Here is a 20,119-nt window from a genome sequence, read left to right on the forward strand (position 1 = left end):
GCTTTTTTAGGGGTTGGGAATTACTATGGAAATGTGATTTTCACTAATCTAGTGTTAGCCTTGCCGCAGTCGATTAGCTTGAGGTGTCGACCCATGATGCAATGCAAAGCGGGGTTTCTCACACCCCCACTAGGAAACCGAAACTGCCGTGTGAATTGAATTTCTCAGTTTTCTCTTTCTTATGTTCTCAATAGCCCTAACATAACCCATCTGTTGATGGTGCCACCCGTGCAGCTGAATGCTATGTGACACTCTGTGTCCAGGAAACACTCTTTGTACTATATATACTATAGTGTACTATTCTGGGAGTCAGCCATTTTACATAGTCAAAAACATTTGAGGCTGTTGTGAGATCTCACAATGCACCACAATACCATCTCCAGAATCATCTCCAGTCTTCCACGATACATCACAATTCAGACATCCTTAGAACATGTAGAACTTTTAAGGGTTCTGCAGTTGTACCTTTGGGGGAATCTTCTATTAGTGTTAACCATTTGTGGGAACCATCTATTAGAGTTACCTGTCCAAACAACTAAGTACTGAATACAGAATACCAATTATGCATAAAGAAGAGGCATAACTGAAATAGTGAATACACTCTTAGCAAAAAGGTTCCTCGTGGGTTTCTAATGGAGTTCTACTTTGAACCCTCCCTGACAGAGAAAAAGAGTTCTTCATAAACCCGTTCCTAAAAGTGCTTGGGATAGTTAAGGGGTCTTAAATTCTTAAAGGAGTACTACTTCGAATCTTGTCTCCCATAAGGAACCTTTCTTGACAGGTTTTTGCATAGTTAATGGTTGTGGGTTCCTAAAGATGTTCTACTTGGAAGCGTCTCTAATTGAGAAAGAGTTCTGCTTTGAACTTTTCTCAAGGGTTCTTTGATGGTTAAGGATTCATTGCTCCTTAAAGGAGCACTACTAGGATTCGTCTCTGATAGGGAAGGAAAGTTCTACATAGAACCTCTCTCAATGGCTCTTTTGATAGTTAAGGGTTCATAGTTCCTACATGTGTTCTACTTGGAACCTTTTCCAATAGGGAAAGAGTTCTGCAAAGAACATTTCTCAAAGGGTTCTTTGGATAGTTAAGGATTCTTAGTTTCTTGACGGTGTTCTATTTGAAACCATTGCTTACTGGGAAAGAGGGTTCTACACAGAACATTCTTCAGTGGTCCGTAGGATAGTTAAGAGTTTGCAGCTTCCTGAAGTAGTTCTACTTTGAATCCTCTCTGATAGTTAAGATTTATGTAGAAACTTCCTTGAGGGCTCTTTGGATATTTAAAGGTTCTTAGCTTTCTAAAGGTTTTCAACTTGACAGCCTCCCTGATAGGGAAAGAGATTTCTAAATAGAGCCTTTGAACCCTGGCTAACAGGAAAAGATGGCTCTATGTACACACTTTAGGAGTTCCCTGTGAATTATATGTGAATTATATCTCCTATACTTGCTTGCTACATGTATGGAACAGTGATCTGGCACCATTTCAGACACAGTGTTAGCATCTATGCTTATCATGAGGCTTGGGTTTCGCTTTTGGCTCTAAACAACAGACCTTGAGTATGTGTGTAGCTAGCATTACTGGTCTCTGCCTAAATAATACACATACTCCCACACTCACCCGCAGGTCTCCATTGGCCAAGTGTGCAGCTGCCGTATAGGAACCATAGACTGGTTCCTTGCGGTAGATCTTAATGATGCTGCGGTCCTGAATGTCCCGGACGTCCTCCAGCTCGTAGAACACATTGCGTGCCTCATCCTTGATCAGGATGGCTGTGTTGGGGGACTTGAGCATGCTTGCTGTTAGCTTCTGGGGGAACATGTGCACAATGAGTGCGTGTAGAGTCTCCATACTGCTCAATTCATGGGTGATGTGGACGCGCCTCGTCTCATCACCAAACTGCAGGAACAGCACTCCTGTGGAAAAGGAAAAAAGAGAGAGTGAAGGAGAATGAGAAAGAACATTCTCTAGTGAAGAATAAGAGTGCTACATAGAACCTTCTGTTAGGGTTCTTTGGACTTCCTGATGGGGTTCTACTTGCAAACCGTCTCTGATAGAGAACAAGAGTTCTACACACATTATTAAAGGGATATTAAGAGAGCTCTACATACAAAATTCCTAAAGTGTTCTTTGGATGGTTAAAGGTTTTTAGGTTCTAAAGGAGTTGCACTTGGAACATTTTCTAATACAGAATGAGATTTCTACTTAGAACCTTCCTTAAGGGTCCTTTGGAGAGTTCTTAGCTTCCTAAAGAAGTTCTACATGGAACCCTCTCTGATAGCAAATGGAAATTCTACATACAAATTTTCTCAAGTGTTCTTTGGAGGGTTAAAGGTTTTTAGATTCCTCAAGAAGTTCCATTTGGAACTTTCTCTGTTAGAGAAGACTTCACAGAACCTTCCTTCTTTGGGTTCTTTGGATGGTTAAGGATATTTAACTTCCTGAAAGGGTTCTACTCGGAAACCTTATCTGATAGAGAAGGAGACTTCTACATAGAATCTTTTTTAAGGTTTCGTGGAGAGTTAAGGTTTCTTAGGATCCTATTTGGAACCTTCTGTGATTCGAGAACAAGGGTTTTACACAGAACCTTCCTCAAGGATTCTTTGGATAGTTAAGCTTAGTAAGGAAGTAGTTAAAGGAGTTTGCAAGGACCAAAGAGAATGATGGACAGATAAGACTAGCGCAAGAGACAGAGAGGCATTAATCAAAGTCAGTGTGTTTAGCTGCTCCCTGATGCTTCCCATCAGTCTCATCAGTCAGAGTTGTTCCTCACTCTGTGTGTATGTGTGTGTGTATTAGAATAGAGGAACTATTCATCAACCTTCACAGGACAGCAGTCTGGCAAGAAGTAACTAATAGCAATATAATTGGTGTGCATAGACGCCCTGCATTCCTATGCTCATACATCCCCAGGGTCCTATGTTCTTCTCACGTCTATGTTCCCTCTGTATGTTACAATAAAGGGGGATCGATACGTTTTAACTCAGTAAATTATCTACTCATCTGGTTTGGGGCTGAATTTGGATAAATTTGGATAAATTGTTTAAAAAATGTACTTTCAGCTAATGTCCACAAAAATAACCTGTTAAAAAGATTCCTAATGTCATGGTTGGGGTCATGGGGTCACCAAAGGTCAATCCTCGAAATGCCCAACAAAATGTATAAAATATAGGCTTGATACAAAATGGAGCTGAAACACAGGGCCTGGGAATCATAGAACTCCCGAAACAAAGAGCTTCGAGAACATATAAGAAAATATAGAGTTGTTCCCTAGACAATTTTACTAAAGGAACATAGACAGCACAAGATGTAGAACCTAGAAGTCTGAGAATAAAGGGCTTTTTTTCTTAGAAAAATTTCCAATAGCAACATTGGGCCCTGGGAATATAGTGATATTTCATAGAAGGTTTAAATAATGAAGGGACATAGACCACTGAGAACATAGAGCCAAGAAAATATAACAGTATTTACTAGAAATTTTAATGAGGTAACATTGGGCCCTGGGAATATAGTTATAGCATTTGAATAAGAGAATATATGGCCTTGAGAACCTATTGCCCTGGAAATATTGGGCTGTTGTTTCCTTTCCTTCCAGGAAAATGTAGGGTTGTTTACTATGAAGTTAAAATGAGGGAACACAGGGCCCCGAGATTATAGCGTTCATTTTTAAAAGTAAAAATGGGGAATCTATCGTTGTGAATATTGAGTTGCTGTCCAGAAAACTTCACTGAGGCATAAGGCCCTGGAATTATAGAATACATTCCTGAAAAGTTTAAACTGAAGAACATGGGGCTCTGGTAAAATATGGTAGGAAACACTGGGTTTGGGGAATACTCCGGAAATATATGGTCCTAGGAAAATATAGAGTTGCTTCCTAGTTAAAATAAAACAACTTAGGGCCCAAGAAGTGTAGGGTAAGTTCATAGAAGGTTTAAATGAGGGTACAAAGGGCACTGAGTACAAAGGACCCGGAAAATATACAGTACGGTTGCTTAGAAAAGTTCAATTTCAGCATGGGAATGTTTTCTGGAAGATGTGAATCAGGGAACAGGATCTGGTGCTCTGGTAAAATTGTGCCCTGGAAACATAGGGTTGTGTCCCAGAAAAGTTTAAATAAAAGAACATAATGCCCTGAAAATATAGAAATATAGAGCATTTAAAAGAGGGACCATATAGCACTGACGAGTCATTTTGTACGAAAGAATTTTAAATAGTGAGCATGAGATCCATGAGAATATATGAGGAATAATAATTTGTCCCCTAGTGAAATTCCTTGAGAGGACATAGGGCCTATCGAACATAGGCTTGTTCCTTAAAAGGGAATCTAGGACCCTGGGATTATAGGGTGCTAGTAACATCCCATGCAAGTCACATGCAAGAAGCAAAATTAATGTCTGGAACCACAATGTTCAGGACAGTAAAGTAACGGCTGAAGCCCTCTATATTATTCATAGCTACTAATCAGAAACACAATAAGCTGAGAGCACAAGCATGATTCATGTAGTAAAACACCCAAGTGGACGGTGCAATAACAGTGCATACATACTGTATATCATCCTGCAACATGAATGTAATATATATCTGCAATTAGACCTGGCAGCCTGCCATTTCCTATTAACAAAGCAGAAAGCAGTTAGCGGCTAACACCACACAGCATGCTAATCTCGAGTTAACTGGCGATCAGGGCAACTTCTTCCGTAGGGACTGCATGCATATACACTAAGAGACTCCCAGACACATTGCCAATTTATTGCGGGAATCGAATTAAGCCATCAAGGAAGCTTAACATCTGGCCACAGATTGAGTAAGTGGAAGTGTTTTCCATGACGTGTGGGATGAAGAGTGGGTAGGAAAAGAGAAAAAGCTTTTACACTTGGGTTAAAAGCAACACGACCACAGATGGTTTGAAGTTTGAGTGAGTTACTGCCAAGAACTTCAGCGTAGCCATAATGTTATGCAACTGACCCTTCTTATTCAAGTACATATTATTTAAAACTAAGACAAATCCATGTTTAGCCTTTCAACAAATACTCACTTGAAATGATGGGCTGTATTTTCAGACAGGCGAGCTCTCTTAGTGCAAACACTAGTCTGTTGACTTTTAGGTTTATAAGCACTGTCCCATTTTATGATGCATAAAGACAAACAACTCACTGGGCGTTATAACATGGACATAACATTACTCTGCGTCAACTTAAGCAAATTTTCAAAGACCTTTTGTTTGCTCCTGCCAAGTTATTAACGAAGGGCCACGTATTAAGCAGGGCGTTCCACAACATATTAAGCTCAAATTACACAACTCGTGACTACAACTTTGCTATCTCATGTCTACGACATTATAATTTGTAACCACAAGATACTTAGTGGCCCTGAAATATTAATTTGTGGCAACACCTCATTAAAAAATAACCATCACGTCACCTCACCGGCTCATGTACATTCTAACCCCATGCCTTTTTACTTTGATAAATCACAATACAAGATAATCACCTTCACTAATGACCAAAAAAAAAAATCTCAGAAATACATCTGTCACACTCCGGGCCAATGTTGTTGTGCTTACTTTACGTGTTCATGTTACGATCATGAATGCAGCGCCAATTATCTGAATGTAATGCATTGTTCTGATGCAATATATTTTATTCTTATATACCACATGTGGTAAACAAGCCATTTCCACTGCCACTTTCAGTAAATAAAAAGGTGTAAAATGTGAAGGTGTTTTTCGAAATATACTTGTGAAATATAGTTTCTCCTCACTGCAGAAATAAAAAAATATTTATAGTGTACTTTGACTTTTCAACCCTGCTGTGAATGACTTTCTTCCACACTTTTCCCCTTATGGATTAGATTTCAACATCGCTATTTGTGTTTTACATCATGGTTTAGAGCAAATAAGTTCAGTTTCTGTATCCTGGAGGCTGTGGAACACAATGTGGAGCCCAGGAGCTGGTCGATAAGTGTGTGTTCATGTTTGTGCGTGAGCATACAGAAGATGCATTTTAAACTCGGACTGGTCAAGACTGAGTAAAAATCAATGAGCATGTAAGCTGTCAGGGTAGATGTATGGTGTATTGTGTATGGTGTATTGTGTATGGTGTATTGTGTATGGTGTATTGTGTGTGTATGTGTGTGTGTGTTACCTGGAGAGCGCAGTTTGTTCTGGCTGGCAGAACGAGACAGCGGAAGGCTCTGGCGAAAGCGGTTCATCCGATTGAAGCCAAGCGGCATGTCGGCCTCAGACATGGTCTCCAGAGACTCAGCTGAGGCGTAGGACAGCTTGGATGCCTGATCGGCCAAACCAGACTGAGTGGACTGCGAATGGCGTGGACTACGGCTCTGTATATGAGAGAAAGAGACAGAGAGTTAGAGAAAAAGTAGATCTCATCACAGCTACAGTACATAAGAGCAGAACAGAGTTCAAGTGCAGTGCATAAAAGGTACAATGAACACCTGTCTCGATTCAGGATGAAAGTGTGAAAGCAGCCAGTATTTCAATGCAACACCATTCAGAGCTGTGATAATGTGATACAATGTCACTCAGTATTGTGCATATAAAGATGAATTTTATTTAAAAAAAAAAAAAAAAAAAAAACATCACAGAGACTGACAGACAGAGAGGCTATGCCTCCTTAATGGAGACTGAGGCAAAGAGGCCACACCTTTTTTTTACTGATACAGACAGGCACCAAGACCTCCTTCACTGAGACTGAGGCATAGAGACCACACCTCCTTCACTGAGACTGACAGGCACAGAGGCCACACCCCTTTCACTGATACTGACATGCACCAAGATCTCCTTCACTGAGACTGAGGCATAGAGGCCACACCCCTTTCACTGATACTGACATACAAAGGGGCCACACCTCCTTCACTGAGAGTGAGGCATAGAGACCACACCTCCTTCACTGAGACTGAGGCACAGAGGCCACACCTCCTTCACTGAGACTGACAGGCACAGAGGCCACACCTCCTTCACTGAGACTGACAGGCACAGAGGCCACACCCCTTTCACTGATACTGACATGCACCAAGATCTCCTTCACTGAGACTGAGGCATAGAGACCACACCTCCTTCACTGAGACTGACAGACAAAGAGGCCACACCTACTTCACTGAGACTGACAGGCACAGAGGCCACACCCCTTTCACTGATACTGACATGCAAAGAGGCCACACCTTCTTCACTGAGACTGAGGCATAGAGACCACACCTTCACTGAGACTGACAGGCACAGAGGCCACACCCCTTTCACTGATACTGACATACAAAGGGGCCACACCTCCTTCACTGAGACTGAGGCATAGAGACCACACCTCCTTCACTGAGACTGAGGCACAGAGGCCACACCTCCTTCACTGAGACTGAGGCATAGAGACCACACCTTCTTCACTGAGACTGACAGGCAAAGAGGCCACACCTTCACTGAGACTGAGGAACAGTGGCCACACCTCTTTCACTGAGACTGAGGAACAGTGGCCACACCTCTTTCACTGAGACTGAGGAACAGAGGCCACACCTTCTTCACTGATACTGAGGTGCAGAGGCCACGCCTCCTTCACTGAGACTGAGGCGCAGAGGCCACGCCTCCTTCACTGAGACTGGCAGGTACATCCTTGAGGCTTTTCACATCTACTAATAGACCAATAAGGTATTAAAAGAAATAGTAGCAGAGAATTATGGGCACAGGCTCTGTAACAATTATAGAAAACTGCTGAGTGATAATAAGACTCCGTCTCAGTCTCAATCGCTGTCTTTCTATCTCTCGCAGGCAGACTGATTTAAAAGATGGTTCTCCTAATGAGCGAGAGATGTGCGCTATTGTGTGGTTTATAGTCGTATCTCTCCATGGAGGCTGAACAGTGTTTAATGATGAGACTCCCACATCTCCATCACCGCTCCACAGCACTGCACTCTTCGGTAACGAGCTCCCAGGATGTACTGTGCAGATGCTGGATTGGGATTCATCTGTAAATCAGCAAGAAGATTTCTTTTCTTTCATCTTCTCTGTATTTAATCCACTACATGCTGATTTTTCCACCAAGTGATTTGCTCTAGCTGAATGAAGAATATAATAACCTAATAATAATAATTATCCATATGAGAAAAAGCATTTTGATAGAATTACTTGTACAGATAATAATATTGAAAATATTGAAACTTGATATTTCTTATTGAAACTTAAAACAGATAGACAGGCCACGCCCACAGGTGACAGTATTAGTGGAAGTGAAATTAGAGATTTGTCCCTCACTAGTATGAACGCAGCACAACTCTGATATTTTTGCATTTCATTTGAAATCGACATTTTTATAGAATTAAATCTCACCAGAAGGTTAAAACTGTCAGACCTCGGCCTAAAAACCCGTATATTCACATACAATAAGAACGAACACAGTAGGAACTTGACAACTCTATATCAAAATACATCAGTCAATGGAATTAAATGGAAAAAAATGAGGAAGCAAACCTAACTACTCTCAGTTATAGCTGTCCACTTGTATACAGTATATTGGACATGAGAGTGTTTTAAACTATGACTGTCAACCCTGTGCTGAACTGTAAATACATTCTCTTTTTTTCCCCTCCTCTCTTTCTTCTTGCTTTTGTTCAATGAAGTATTCAGGGCTGAAATTGCTCGGCACCACTGAAATTGCCTTGCCAAATAGCAGCAGATTGATGGTTGATTCAGTCTTTTGCTGAGAGAGTGAGAAACAGAGGGATCGTGTCACGCTGCTCTCCAGGTAGACGGTCAGGAAATGGCAGGCTGCCTCTCCACTAACAAATGGAGGAGAAAAATGATGGATGAAGCACAGAGAGATGAAAAGAATCTTTTCACCTGCTGATTTTAACAACGCGTTTTTGGCGAGTAGGAGAAAGAGCGGTGGTAGCTCATTGGTTATGGCTCCCAGGAGTGCACAGGATTTGAATGCAAATGCAGGATTATTAAAAGATCAAGAGAATCCAGAGAGTGAAGCAAAGGCAGAATGAAAAGGAGGCAGGGTCAGATGAATGGCGAACAAAATACATTAGTCTAGGACAAAATAGTAAACTATATAAAACTAAATCTAACTAAATTTAAAAAAAGGTTTGTAATTGTCACGGGCAGAAAGCAGGCGTGAGAACAGGAGTTATTAATGTCTGGGTTATTTAAAGGGATTAGTGTATGGGAATAGGCGTACATATGGGTCATGTGTCATGGTCAGTATTGCCAGCATGATGTTTTTGCTAGATTGGTTAACTTTATTTAAAAAATACCAGCCTGGCGACTTTTTGAGCAGTTTTTAGTGAATGTCCTGCCCTTGATAAGGTTCTCCAGCTCCAAAAGCCAATCACAGATCACGATTGTTCCCAACAGCCAAGCACTGATAACCATTGTTCCCAATGACCGAGCACGGATCACCATTGTCTCCCAACAACCAATCACGGATCACCATTGTCTCCCAACAACCAATCACTGATCACCATTGTTTCCCAATGACCAAGCACTGATCAAAATTAATTTCCAACAACCCATCACCATTGTTCCCAATGATCAGTCACTGATCACCATTTTTCACTATGACAAATCAATGATCACAGTTTACCCCAATGACCAATCACTGATCACCAATGTTCCCAACAACCAATCTCTGACCGTATTTGTGTCCAACCACCAATCACTGATCTGTTCAAAGAGACAAATCTTCCTATGTCATGTAACTCATTATGATATGCAAATGACAACAATGATTCAATGAATACTCAAATCAGCACATGATGTCATCTGGTGATTTCTAGAGACTTTTTGAGCACAAATTAGCTACTTTAGGGAAATGGAGTTCTTGTTATTAACTGATGGAGGAGATGATGTGATTAGCTGAGGATCCTGGGAAACTGATTTTGGGTTTTCGATGGAGGCTGACAGTGTGATGTGACGGTGTGCCAGAGAGCTGAGGGAGAACTGGCTGAAACTTAGGGTCTCAGGATTTGCACACTGTGTGTATCTATCAAAATGGCCAGGCTACAAGGTAGGTGTACCTAATAAACTGTCATCTTAAAGAAAATCAAGTTGGAAGAAAAAATTGAAAAAGTGAGAGCCAGGTCTATCAGTTCAACTGTACAACAACTTGTGTGTGTGTGTGTGTGTGTGTGTGTGTGGACAGCACATGCACTTAAACAGGCCATCAAGGTAAGTACTAGAGCCTCACTCCTTATACTGGAGTGTACTTGTCCAGAAAAAAAATCACGTTCTAATGAAAAGAGTCAACAGGAGCGGCTCATCTCATCCCTAAGAGATTATGGCTGAAGAGCGAAACAAATATTTACTACTGGAGATCACAAGGCTTTAAAATATGAGCCATTTTCTCAGGGGAAAATAGAAAAAAGACACAAGACTTGGACAATAATTCAATAAGAGCCTAATTCCATCCAGTTTAGTGTTTCAGGAGAATGGACTGCTTTTAGTCTGGACAAAAGAGAACCCTCGAGAGATGTCCTTATATTCAAATGATTAACATTCATACAGTGGAACACACACACACGCACACGCCACTTCTAGAGGTAAATCCGAGATATTGTTCCTGAATCTCCGGTTATGACCTTTTCCCCATAAAAAGGTTTATAAAGAGTTATAAAAAAGATGTTGCAAGCAAGAATGTATGGATCTTCAATGGTCTACAAATCAGCTTAGCCTGCATTTTATGTGATGCAGCAACATGACCTTCAAAGCAAACGGCTGAAGGTTTATGGTATCAAACACAACGAGGTGTAATAAAAAAACACCTACAAATGAGTGATGGCTCAGAATTGACCCCTAATAGTTTCGTCTGGGCCACCATGGAGTGATGGATATGAAACATCTAAACTCAAGTTTAGTGAGATCCTACTGAATCTCAGCTGTCATATGGGAGAGAACTTACAGATTGGCCACTTCTAGACCAAACACATTACATATGGTCAGTGCAACTGGGCCATTTTCGTCTGCTTATATACTGTATATATATATTTTAATGTTATAAAAAATGTTTGTACATCAGTAAAGAAAGCAGGATATTACATAAGAGACACTCCTCAGACATAAAACATAATGAAGGCTGCTGGGTTTTGCTGCAAAAATAAGAAGCAAGTGTGACAGTCAAAGTGTCCAGAAGAACTGTGGCTGCTTCTGCACAATGCTCAGTAAAAGGATTACTTTTACCTTTACTTTTCTAAAGAATTTATATCTAATCTTTATATATTAAAATATAGTTTTCTAGCAGACACAGTAACAGTCAGAGGTAAAGTTTTAGGTTTTCCACCACAGGAAAGTCTTCAGGTTCGCGTTTTCCATTTTCTCAGGAACAGATGTTTTGCAGATGTTCCACAACATTCAACGTAACTGTAAACAAATCAAAAGTGTGTTATTGTTTAATTAATAAAAAAAATGCTAGCATTGGCAAAATGCTGTGATATAAGGGGGTGGGACATGCTGTTGTTGGAAAAAAGTCAACTTCACGGTGGTAACAGTAACTCTGCTTTGTGTCAGGCTATGTATTTTCCTGTAACAGCACGCCATATCTTATGTTATATTGACATTCCTTAAATTGCCAGATGCTTTTATCCAATTGCCAGCTCTCACCTCAGTGCTTAACTGTCAGGGTCTCACCTTAGCTTCTTTCTGGGTCTTGCCCTTGTATCTTCCGAGAGATATGAAGCATCACTTCAATCTGTCACCCATGCTCTAACTGCCCTGCTCTGACTAGATGAGCTAACAGATGCTTGAGATTAGTTAGCAATGCATTAATCGACAGATGGAGCAGAAGACAAGGCTATCCTTTCCACCAAGAGAGCAGGACCAATTATGCTGTCTTGGTCTCCTGACTCCTAATCTTCCGACAATAGGGTGAAAGCTTAGACAGCTTTCCCTCTCGGGAAGCACTGATGGGACTTCCAAGCGAGGCAGAATGCAACCCAAGGGCACAGCAGGATCTTCTATTAGTAACTCTCTGGTAGTCTGTATTCACAGAGCTACTCCTCATAAACAAATATGGTGTATGTGTGTGGAGGAGATCTGCTAACAAGACCCAGGCTGTGTGAGAGAGTATGAACAATCACAGTCAGATTACTATCTTATTAAACCAGTGAAGGGGGAAATGGAGGACAAAACTGTTCAAGTAATGGCCCTACTCTGTTTATAAAATCCCACCACACCAGGACGCCAAGTAAAATATAAATCATTAACAGCTACAGCATCGATAGATATCTCTTGCATACACAACAAGACGACTCCAGTTTTAAAGCTGTATAATTGTACACTGACACAATCCTTCCTTTAGCAGTACACACAGGCCATGTTTTTTTGCTATTATAGGACTCCAGGTGAAATACAATTGTGCCACACTCTTAAAAATGGGCAACCCTTTTTTTAGGAGCACAATATTTTAGCTCATCCACTGGGGGATTGTGAGTTTGAAACCTGACAATGACTCAGCTATCTGAGTCCAGGACCTAGCTAAGGGGGTGGAAATTGGTAAGTTGGTAGGAATTTTGATGGAAATAGTTCCAAAGTCACAACCACTCCTAAAAAGAAGAAGCCATTATTGTTACATAAACAAGTACGATGCAGTGAAACTCTATTCTTCGCATATCCTAGCTTGTTATGAAGCTGGAGTCAGAGCACAGGGTCAGCCATGACCCACACATTTGTACCTTCAACAAAATAGGCAACTTATTTGAGTCCCACATGCTTTCCAATGCACCGGACCAATCTTGCAATCTTGCCTGAATGGTTCACAAGGCATCTGGTTGAGACTACAGGTGTGCATTGGGACGCAACAAAAAAAGTGCGGGGCTGAACAAGCGGTCAGATATGAAGCTTGTGGCACAAACAAAGACCATGTTCATTAACATGAATGTGTAGAGCTGGGCAATGCATTTACAGGATCCTTAGTAACCGCCTGGTCAGGGTCGCGGTACATTAAGTCAGGAAACTAGCTTGTTCATATTTTGCGAAGTACTGAGGCCAACTAAATTTGGTATTTGGTAATAAAAAGATCATATGCAGGTATAAACAAAAATAATAACTGTGTGTGCACAATTAAAAAATGAGTCCCTACTTGAGACCAATATGAAGTGGAGTGATGTAGCTGAGGATGAGGAACTGTCACAGCCAGAATTCACGCACCATGTTGACAGTGCTGACATTTCTACATCTGAGATTTTTTTCCAGTGTTTCAAGGGAGAATAGCCAACTTCCAGTTTTAATCTGAATACAGATACAGATATGGATATTTGGAGTACTAAACAGATACAGATACAAATGTAATGATAAATTTCATTTTAAATTCCTCAAAATGAAATAATGTACACCATTGACTCACTCAAAATACATCACCTCTTTCTCAGTCTTGTCACACACAATGACCTGGGAAGCATCTTGCACACAAACAACGTCATTAGAATTTTAATTACGCTGTGTCAGTTTGATTTGTATAGCAATTTTCACAATAGACATTGCCACAAAGCAGCTTCACTGAGATCCAGGTGTAGATGTATATCTCTAATGAACGAGACAGAGGTGAAAGTGGTATGGAAAACCTCCACTGATGGGGACCAGACTCAAAAGGGAACCCATCCTCTTCTGGGTAACAAACTTTACTTAGTGTACTTAGTGAGCAGATGTTCAGTATGAGCAATGCCAATAAGAGGCTTGGAATGAGTACAAGCCCGTCTTTATGATTACAGCAGCAGATCTTAGGCACAAATTTACAGTATCCATGTGAGATTATTCACTGAAAATATTACCACGCTGTCTTAGAGAATAACACACACGATCATATACCTTCTCCCACCCACACAGACATGTATAATCACCCAACAAGTGATGCATATACATTTGCATACATAGGAGCCATTCCATAGATCAGAGGTAATATATAGACAACAAAAATACATGGTTATTACAAATTATTATCATACATGCATATGTAGAAGCTGTAGCATAAGCCAAAGATAACATATCGAATGACTTTGAGTACTGACCTTAAAACTCCAGTAGTTTGGCTGTTGCTGTGAAAAGAGAGAGAAGAGCGGAAGAAAAGTTAGTCATTTCACACATTTCCTGCAGCAACACAAAACCCTCACAGCAGGTTCATCCCTCTGACAGCCAGCCTGCTGAGAGAGGGAGTATCAAAGAAAACGAGAAGGACGTCACATTGAATAAATGCATCACACTTTTTTTTTTTTTGCAAACTGCACATTTTATACCCTCGCATAATTTACTAAAATAGAATATCTTATATTACATTAGTGTTGAGACTACCACTTCAGCCTAATAAAGAATTTATTAGAATGTTGTCACTTGGGCCTATTAGTTCATCCTGATGTCTGGATTATAATAAAAATAAAAGGATCAAAAATAAATAAATAAACACATACATATTTGCTCTATCACTCTTTTCTTTACATCTCTGTTTGGCTCTGCACACAGCACTGTCATCAGTTTTTCTGTTTGCTTCATCTGAATCAGAGTGGAACTTTAACTGTAAGTATTTTTTCTTTTATTTACGGCACAAAAGTGGTGAGCGAAAATGTAAGCAATGTTTTTTCAAGTGAGCAGGGAAAACAGAGGCAATGCAAAATAGCAAATAAATAAGTACTGTATAAAAAGAACTGATTTAATAGAATCAGTGATCTATCTTCTGGCACCCAGTTAGCATATCGCATGTCAGTTTAGTGCCTTGCAGTTTTGTGAAGGCACAAGAGACCACGCCTTCAGTGGGACTGATAGGTACATAGGCCACACCTCCTTCACTGAGACTGACAGGCATAGAGGCCATGCCTACTTTTAGCAAGACAAGCAGGTACAAATGCTATATCTCCTTTAGTAAGAATGACAGGTATAGAAGCCACACTTCCTTTACTGAGATTGACAAGCACAAAGGCAGAGCCTCCTCCACTGCGACTGATTGGTACAGAGGCCATGCCTACTTTGCTGGGACTAACAGGTATAAAGGCCACACCTCCTTCAGTGAGACTGATGGGTACAGAGGCCATGCCTACTTTAATGGATCTGACAGGTACAGAGGCCACACCTCCTCTACTGTGACTGATAGGTACAGAGGCCATGCCTACTTTGCTGGGACGAACAGGTATAAAGGCCACGCCTCCTTCATCTACCCTACTATTGAGACTACTGGGATGAGCAAATGAACATTTTAATTTCTCTCTCTGAGGTACGAAACGAAATGGAGAATAGAATATAATCACACTGTGTGTGTGTGTGCATGTGTGTGAGAGCGAGAATCAGGGAGAGAGACCTCATGGTCAGTGAAGACCTTTCAGTCCCAGTGAATTTAGACATCCAGAGTGAACCCATGAATTTTAATTCACATTTCTCATCTCACATTCTCTGAGCTCCTTCGCTCTTTTCTTATCAGTAGCTCTCTCTATCTCTCTCTCTCTCACACACACAGACACACACACACACACACACAAACCTGACACAGTATGAGGCGAGTGCCATGGGTTTTCTAATAGTAAAAGACACACACCTAAAAAAAAATATACACAACTCCCACAACACATTTATTTTTATACTGAAAATATGGCAGAATCCCAGAAGTCTCACCTGATCCATCTTATTACCACTTACACCACTGAATATTTCATGAATATTCCATTACCATGACAACGTGATATTATGGATATGTGTGTGAATGAAATGTGCAGATATCATACACACGAGTTTAACTTTTTATCATAACCCTAGCACAGCATGTAGCTGAGATTAGCTAATGTTAATTAGCCAAACCAGACATGAACGTTTCGACAAACATGGTGGACCAAACTGTCACTCTGATCAAGAAATATGTTGACCTGCTAGTTTTTTAGCTAGCTTGTCATGTTATACAGAGAACAGTGATGATTAGTTCAATCATCATGTAAGCTGAGAAACTAGTAAAAAGTAGTGAATAAAGAAATGTCATATGCGCTGCTGTAGTGTTTTTCAGTTTGCGTTCATGTTGATATCGAGTTCATAGATAACGGCTCATTTGTTACAAAGACTATACCAAACCAAAGATTGATTCAAATTCTGTCAGGACTAGAACCAGATTAGCTAAGTTTGCCAGCTAGCAATAACTTCACGTGGTAACTTTAGCTAGCTAGCAAGGTTAGTGCTTAAAATCTTGTATTAAAAAACTGTACAAAAATGTTCTTCATTCATGTGTTTTCTTTTGGTTCTTACACGATTAATTAGCATGAATGTAGGTCTGTTCTTTATTTATTGGTGTTGACAACAGTCATTTCTTGGTTCGATAGTGGTACAAACCGTCACACAACTCCAGCACTGATCCATTTTTGCAGTTTATGAGTGAATGAAAGGTTGATGTTTGGCATACCGCCATCTAAATAGGTTCACACACACACTGAGACTGCTTTCATTTTTGTGTTGACGAGAACGGTGACTGAAATGCAAATGAATCTCGTAAAGCCCTCTCCTCAAAGACTGCGAAGCAAATATTCACCAATTCCAACATGAAATTACACACAGCCTCACACTAAACCCCTGGTGTGTCATCGATGAAAAGGCTTTTTCAGAAAAGTAGGAACCAAGGTCAGATGTAATTCAATCATCCTTGCTGTGTTGCCTTGCGTCCTGTGCCTGTTCAGCTCGCTGCGCTGAAGTCTTATCAGGTATCACAGCACATGGAGACTGAGAAAGCGGTCTGTCCTGTCTGGCCTCTTTTAATAGCTTTTACTGCAGGAAATGGCTTAACGTATGCACCAAACTTCTCCTGTGGCTCAAATGTACAAGCTTAAAAAGGAGTGGATTTCATTTCCCCAAGATATTTGATATCATTTAGTTTTGTATTTGGCTCGTTGTGTAATTAAAATTAACTTGCTAGTTGAGAAGCTAGCCCATGGTTACCTACATCTGTACGATATTCTCTATGATAAACGTAGCATGAAACTGCTTTTACAAGAAAAAAAATATTGCAAAAATAAATGGAAACAGGTCCGAGACTGATACGTATGAGATTGACTTAATGGTCTAACATACCATCGACCTTGATTCTGCCAATGTTTCAGGCATCTTCGCAAAGAGAAACAATAAATTATCCTTCGGTGCTGATACCATGTTTATTGTTAAAAGTAATCAAGGAAGACTAGAGGACTACAGGTCTGCAATTTGTAACTCCAACCCAGAAAAGCTAAAGAAAACACCCCCTAAATTGAAATTCCCATTTGTCCACTTGCAATAGTCTTCTCAACTATGAGGTCCTTCCCAGTTTACAGAGTGACGTCAAATCAGTATGGCTGCGCACAGCATCAGAAGTAGACCGTGCAGCACTTCTTACCTTTAAATTAATTATACTGTATACACAACTAATTTTTTTAGCTCAGTAAACATACAGATATATTCACTTGTTAAATCTATAACACTGACTATACAGATTGCTGTTTGAGGACAGACACAGCGAGCTGGCTAGCTTGTTGCGACCAAAAGACAAACATGGAAACGTCCATTTTTTTTTTTTTTCACTTCGTATTTTGAATGTGCTGAGGTCAAAAATGTCATCATTCTGACCTGCAATATTGCAGCAATATTCCAGTGCTGCCCAGGGACGTTTCGGCCCTACCTATATAAGTATACACGCACACACACATACCTAAAGTATGCAGACGACTATATGAACAATGGTGCTTCTGTAGCAGCTGTGTGCACACAAGTATGCAAGGTCAAACAAGTGTATTTCAGCTTAAGAGTTCCTGAAGGGTTCTTTAGGTGGTTAATCATTTTAGGGTTCTAAAGGTGCTCATGGGATTCCCATATGATTCCCAATGGGAGTTCATGGATCACCATTAGATCTCCATGTACACTCATGGACCCCCATAGATTGTCTCATGGGGTAGAACATGGGACCTCATTAAAAATTCAGGGTACTCCCACTCGGAAGACACATAAATTCCAGGATGTCTTTGGGAGTCACATGAGGTACGTTAATTCCTATTAAATATAAACCTAAATAGAATACATTCTTCGGTAATCACTTTATCCTGGTCAGGGTTGCGGTGGATCCGGACCCTATACCAGGAACACTGGACATTTGGTAGGATGGGATGCCAGTCTATCACAAGGCACCATGTGCACACACATTCACACAGTCATTCACACCTATGAACAATTTGGTGTAGATCCACCTACCACCATGTTTTTGGGAGGTGGGAGGCAACTTAAGAACCTGAAGGAAACTCACAGTAACTTGAGCTCAGGATCTGCAGGATGGCAAGTCTACCTGCTGGACCACTGTCCCACCCCTGAACTTATATTATCAAATCCATATAAGTGTCGCATTGCATGTTCTGCCCAAGGTAGGGGGAAATAATGTATATTTCACATTAATGACTAAGCTGTAAAAAAAATCCAATAGGAACCCTGTGGAAAGCAGACTATATTCCAATAAGATACTCATAAAAAATACAATAGGAACCCTAGAGAAGACAAACCATATTCGTTTAAAACTGCAGCTGGATTGTGAAATAGCAATAATGTACTATGAACACCCATTAAATTTCCATATTCAATGCCAAATCACTATAGACTTCCAATTGAGTCCTCAAAGGAATTTCCATGGGAGTTCCTTGAAAATATCCAATTGGAATCTCATGAATTTTCCAATTTTTATTGTTATAAACATATTCTTTATATTTTTGCTTATATTTTCCATAAGGGTAGCAAGTGGATGCAATTCTTGCCAGCTTTTTCTCCTTTTTCCCCCTTTGGTTAACTGTCTCACAAACAGCAGGTAGAGTTGCCACCTCACAGCTCCAGGGTCCCCGGTTCAATCCTGACCTCGGGTTACTGTTTGTGTGGCATGTCGAAGGTTTTCTTTTTGTCCTTATATGTTTCCTCCAAGTACTCTGGTTTCCTTCCACCACCCAACAACATGCTAGTAGGTGGTTTAATGTATGATAGACTAGCATCCCTTCCTGCGTGTATTCCTGCCTCACACCCAGTGTTCCTGGGAAAGGCTCTGGAAAACAGGATAAAACAGTTACTGAAGATAAATGAATAAAAGTCGAATGTTGTGTAAACTTTTATCTAACTGCCAGACACATACACTATTTAGTCACACATTTCCACCATGAGATTTTAGTAAGTGCCATGGTGGTTACTGCCTTCTCATGGGATCTCACTTCATTTAGGCTAATATGTGGCCTGTAGCAGGGATGTCAGAGATGGCTATTAAGGTGTGCATCGATGCTGGTGTAGTTGTGGCAATGCATAATCAAAGGGCACAACCGAATAAGGATAGCAGGAGAGCAATGTTTTTGCTTGTATCCCAACTCACCTATCCATAGGTACTAGTTTTTGCCTTGAGCAATACACCAGATTCAAGAGATTCAGCTCAATTTTGTCCAGATTGTAAACCCCTCAAGCAATTCTGTGCCACTGAGCAATTCTTTATTTCTTTCAAAAGCAATCCCATGTGCCTGGTGACTATAGCCTGTAGCTTAGCACACCTGTATTTACAGTCCCCTCCGAAAGTACTGGAACAGCAAGGCCAATTCTTTAGATTTTGCTTTACACTGAAGACATTTGGGTTTGAGATCAAAAGATGAATACGAGACAAAACATCAGAATCGCAGCTCTCATTTCCTGATATTTACAATTAGATGTGTTAAAAAAACTTAAAACATGGCACCTTTTGTTTTTTAGCCCACCCATTTTCCAACTGATCAAAATCATTCCGTGTACAGAAAAAACAAAAGAATAGGCCTTGCTGTTCCAATACTTTCGGAGGGGACTGTATATTATGTTAGAAGCTAACATGTGGATAAAATAAATGGTGAGAGAGACAGTAACCTGCTTTATCCTAGCTCTGCCCAATAATTATTTAATAATCATTTTTGCCATATTGACCTTTTCTGTACTGATAATGAAGAAGTCTTTAATATGCAAATGAGGTCTGTAACTCCATAAGACTCAGTGGTATGTGATAATAAAAACATATCAGGTAAGGAATAAAACAAGACAGGGAATGCTGTTACAGGAAAATAATCAACGACAGGATGGTGTGATGCAGTCTGACACCAAGCAGAGTTACTGTTCACCTTGAAGTTGATGATTTTACTATGACAGCACATCCTGAAGTGTTT

The 20,119-nt window shown here is 40.4% G+C and overlaps 1 protein-coding gene across 14 annotated transcripts in view; it reads right to left on the reverse strand.

The window, feature by feature from the left end:
- srcin1a (SRC kinase signaling inhibitor 1a) overlaps window positions 1-20,119 on the reverse strand; it is a 163,053-nt gene that overhangs the window by 41,313 nt on the left and 101,621 nt on the right. For all 14 annotated transcript variants that reach the window (XM_034310031.2, XM_034310030.2, XM_053239031.1 and 11 more), the window contains 3 exons: window positions 13,997-14,023; window positions 6,139-6,334; window positions 1,616-1,911 (listed from right to left, as the gene is read on the reverse strand). In XM_034310031.2, the coding sequence (XP_034165922.2) occupies window positions 1,616-1,911; window positions 6,139-6,334; window positions 13,997-14,023 (519 nt within the window). The remainder of the gene's footprint in view (window positions 1-1,615; window positions 1,912-6,138; window positions 6,335-13,996; window positions 14,024-20,119) is intronic.

This window comes from Pangasianodon hypophthalmus, chromosome 13 (genome assembly GCF_027358585.1).
Source record: "Pangasianodon hypophthalmus isolate fPanHyp1 chromosome 13, fPanHyp1.pri, whole genome shotgun sequence".
Lineage (NCBI taxonomy): Eukaryota > Metazoa > Chordata > Actinopteri > Siluriformes > Pangasiidae > Pangasianodon > Pangasianodon hypophthalmus.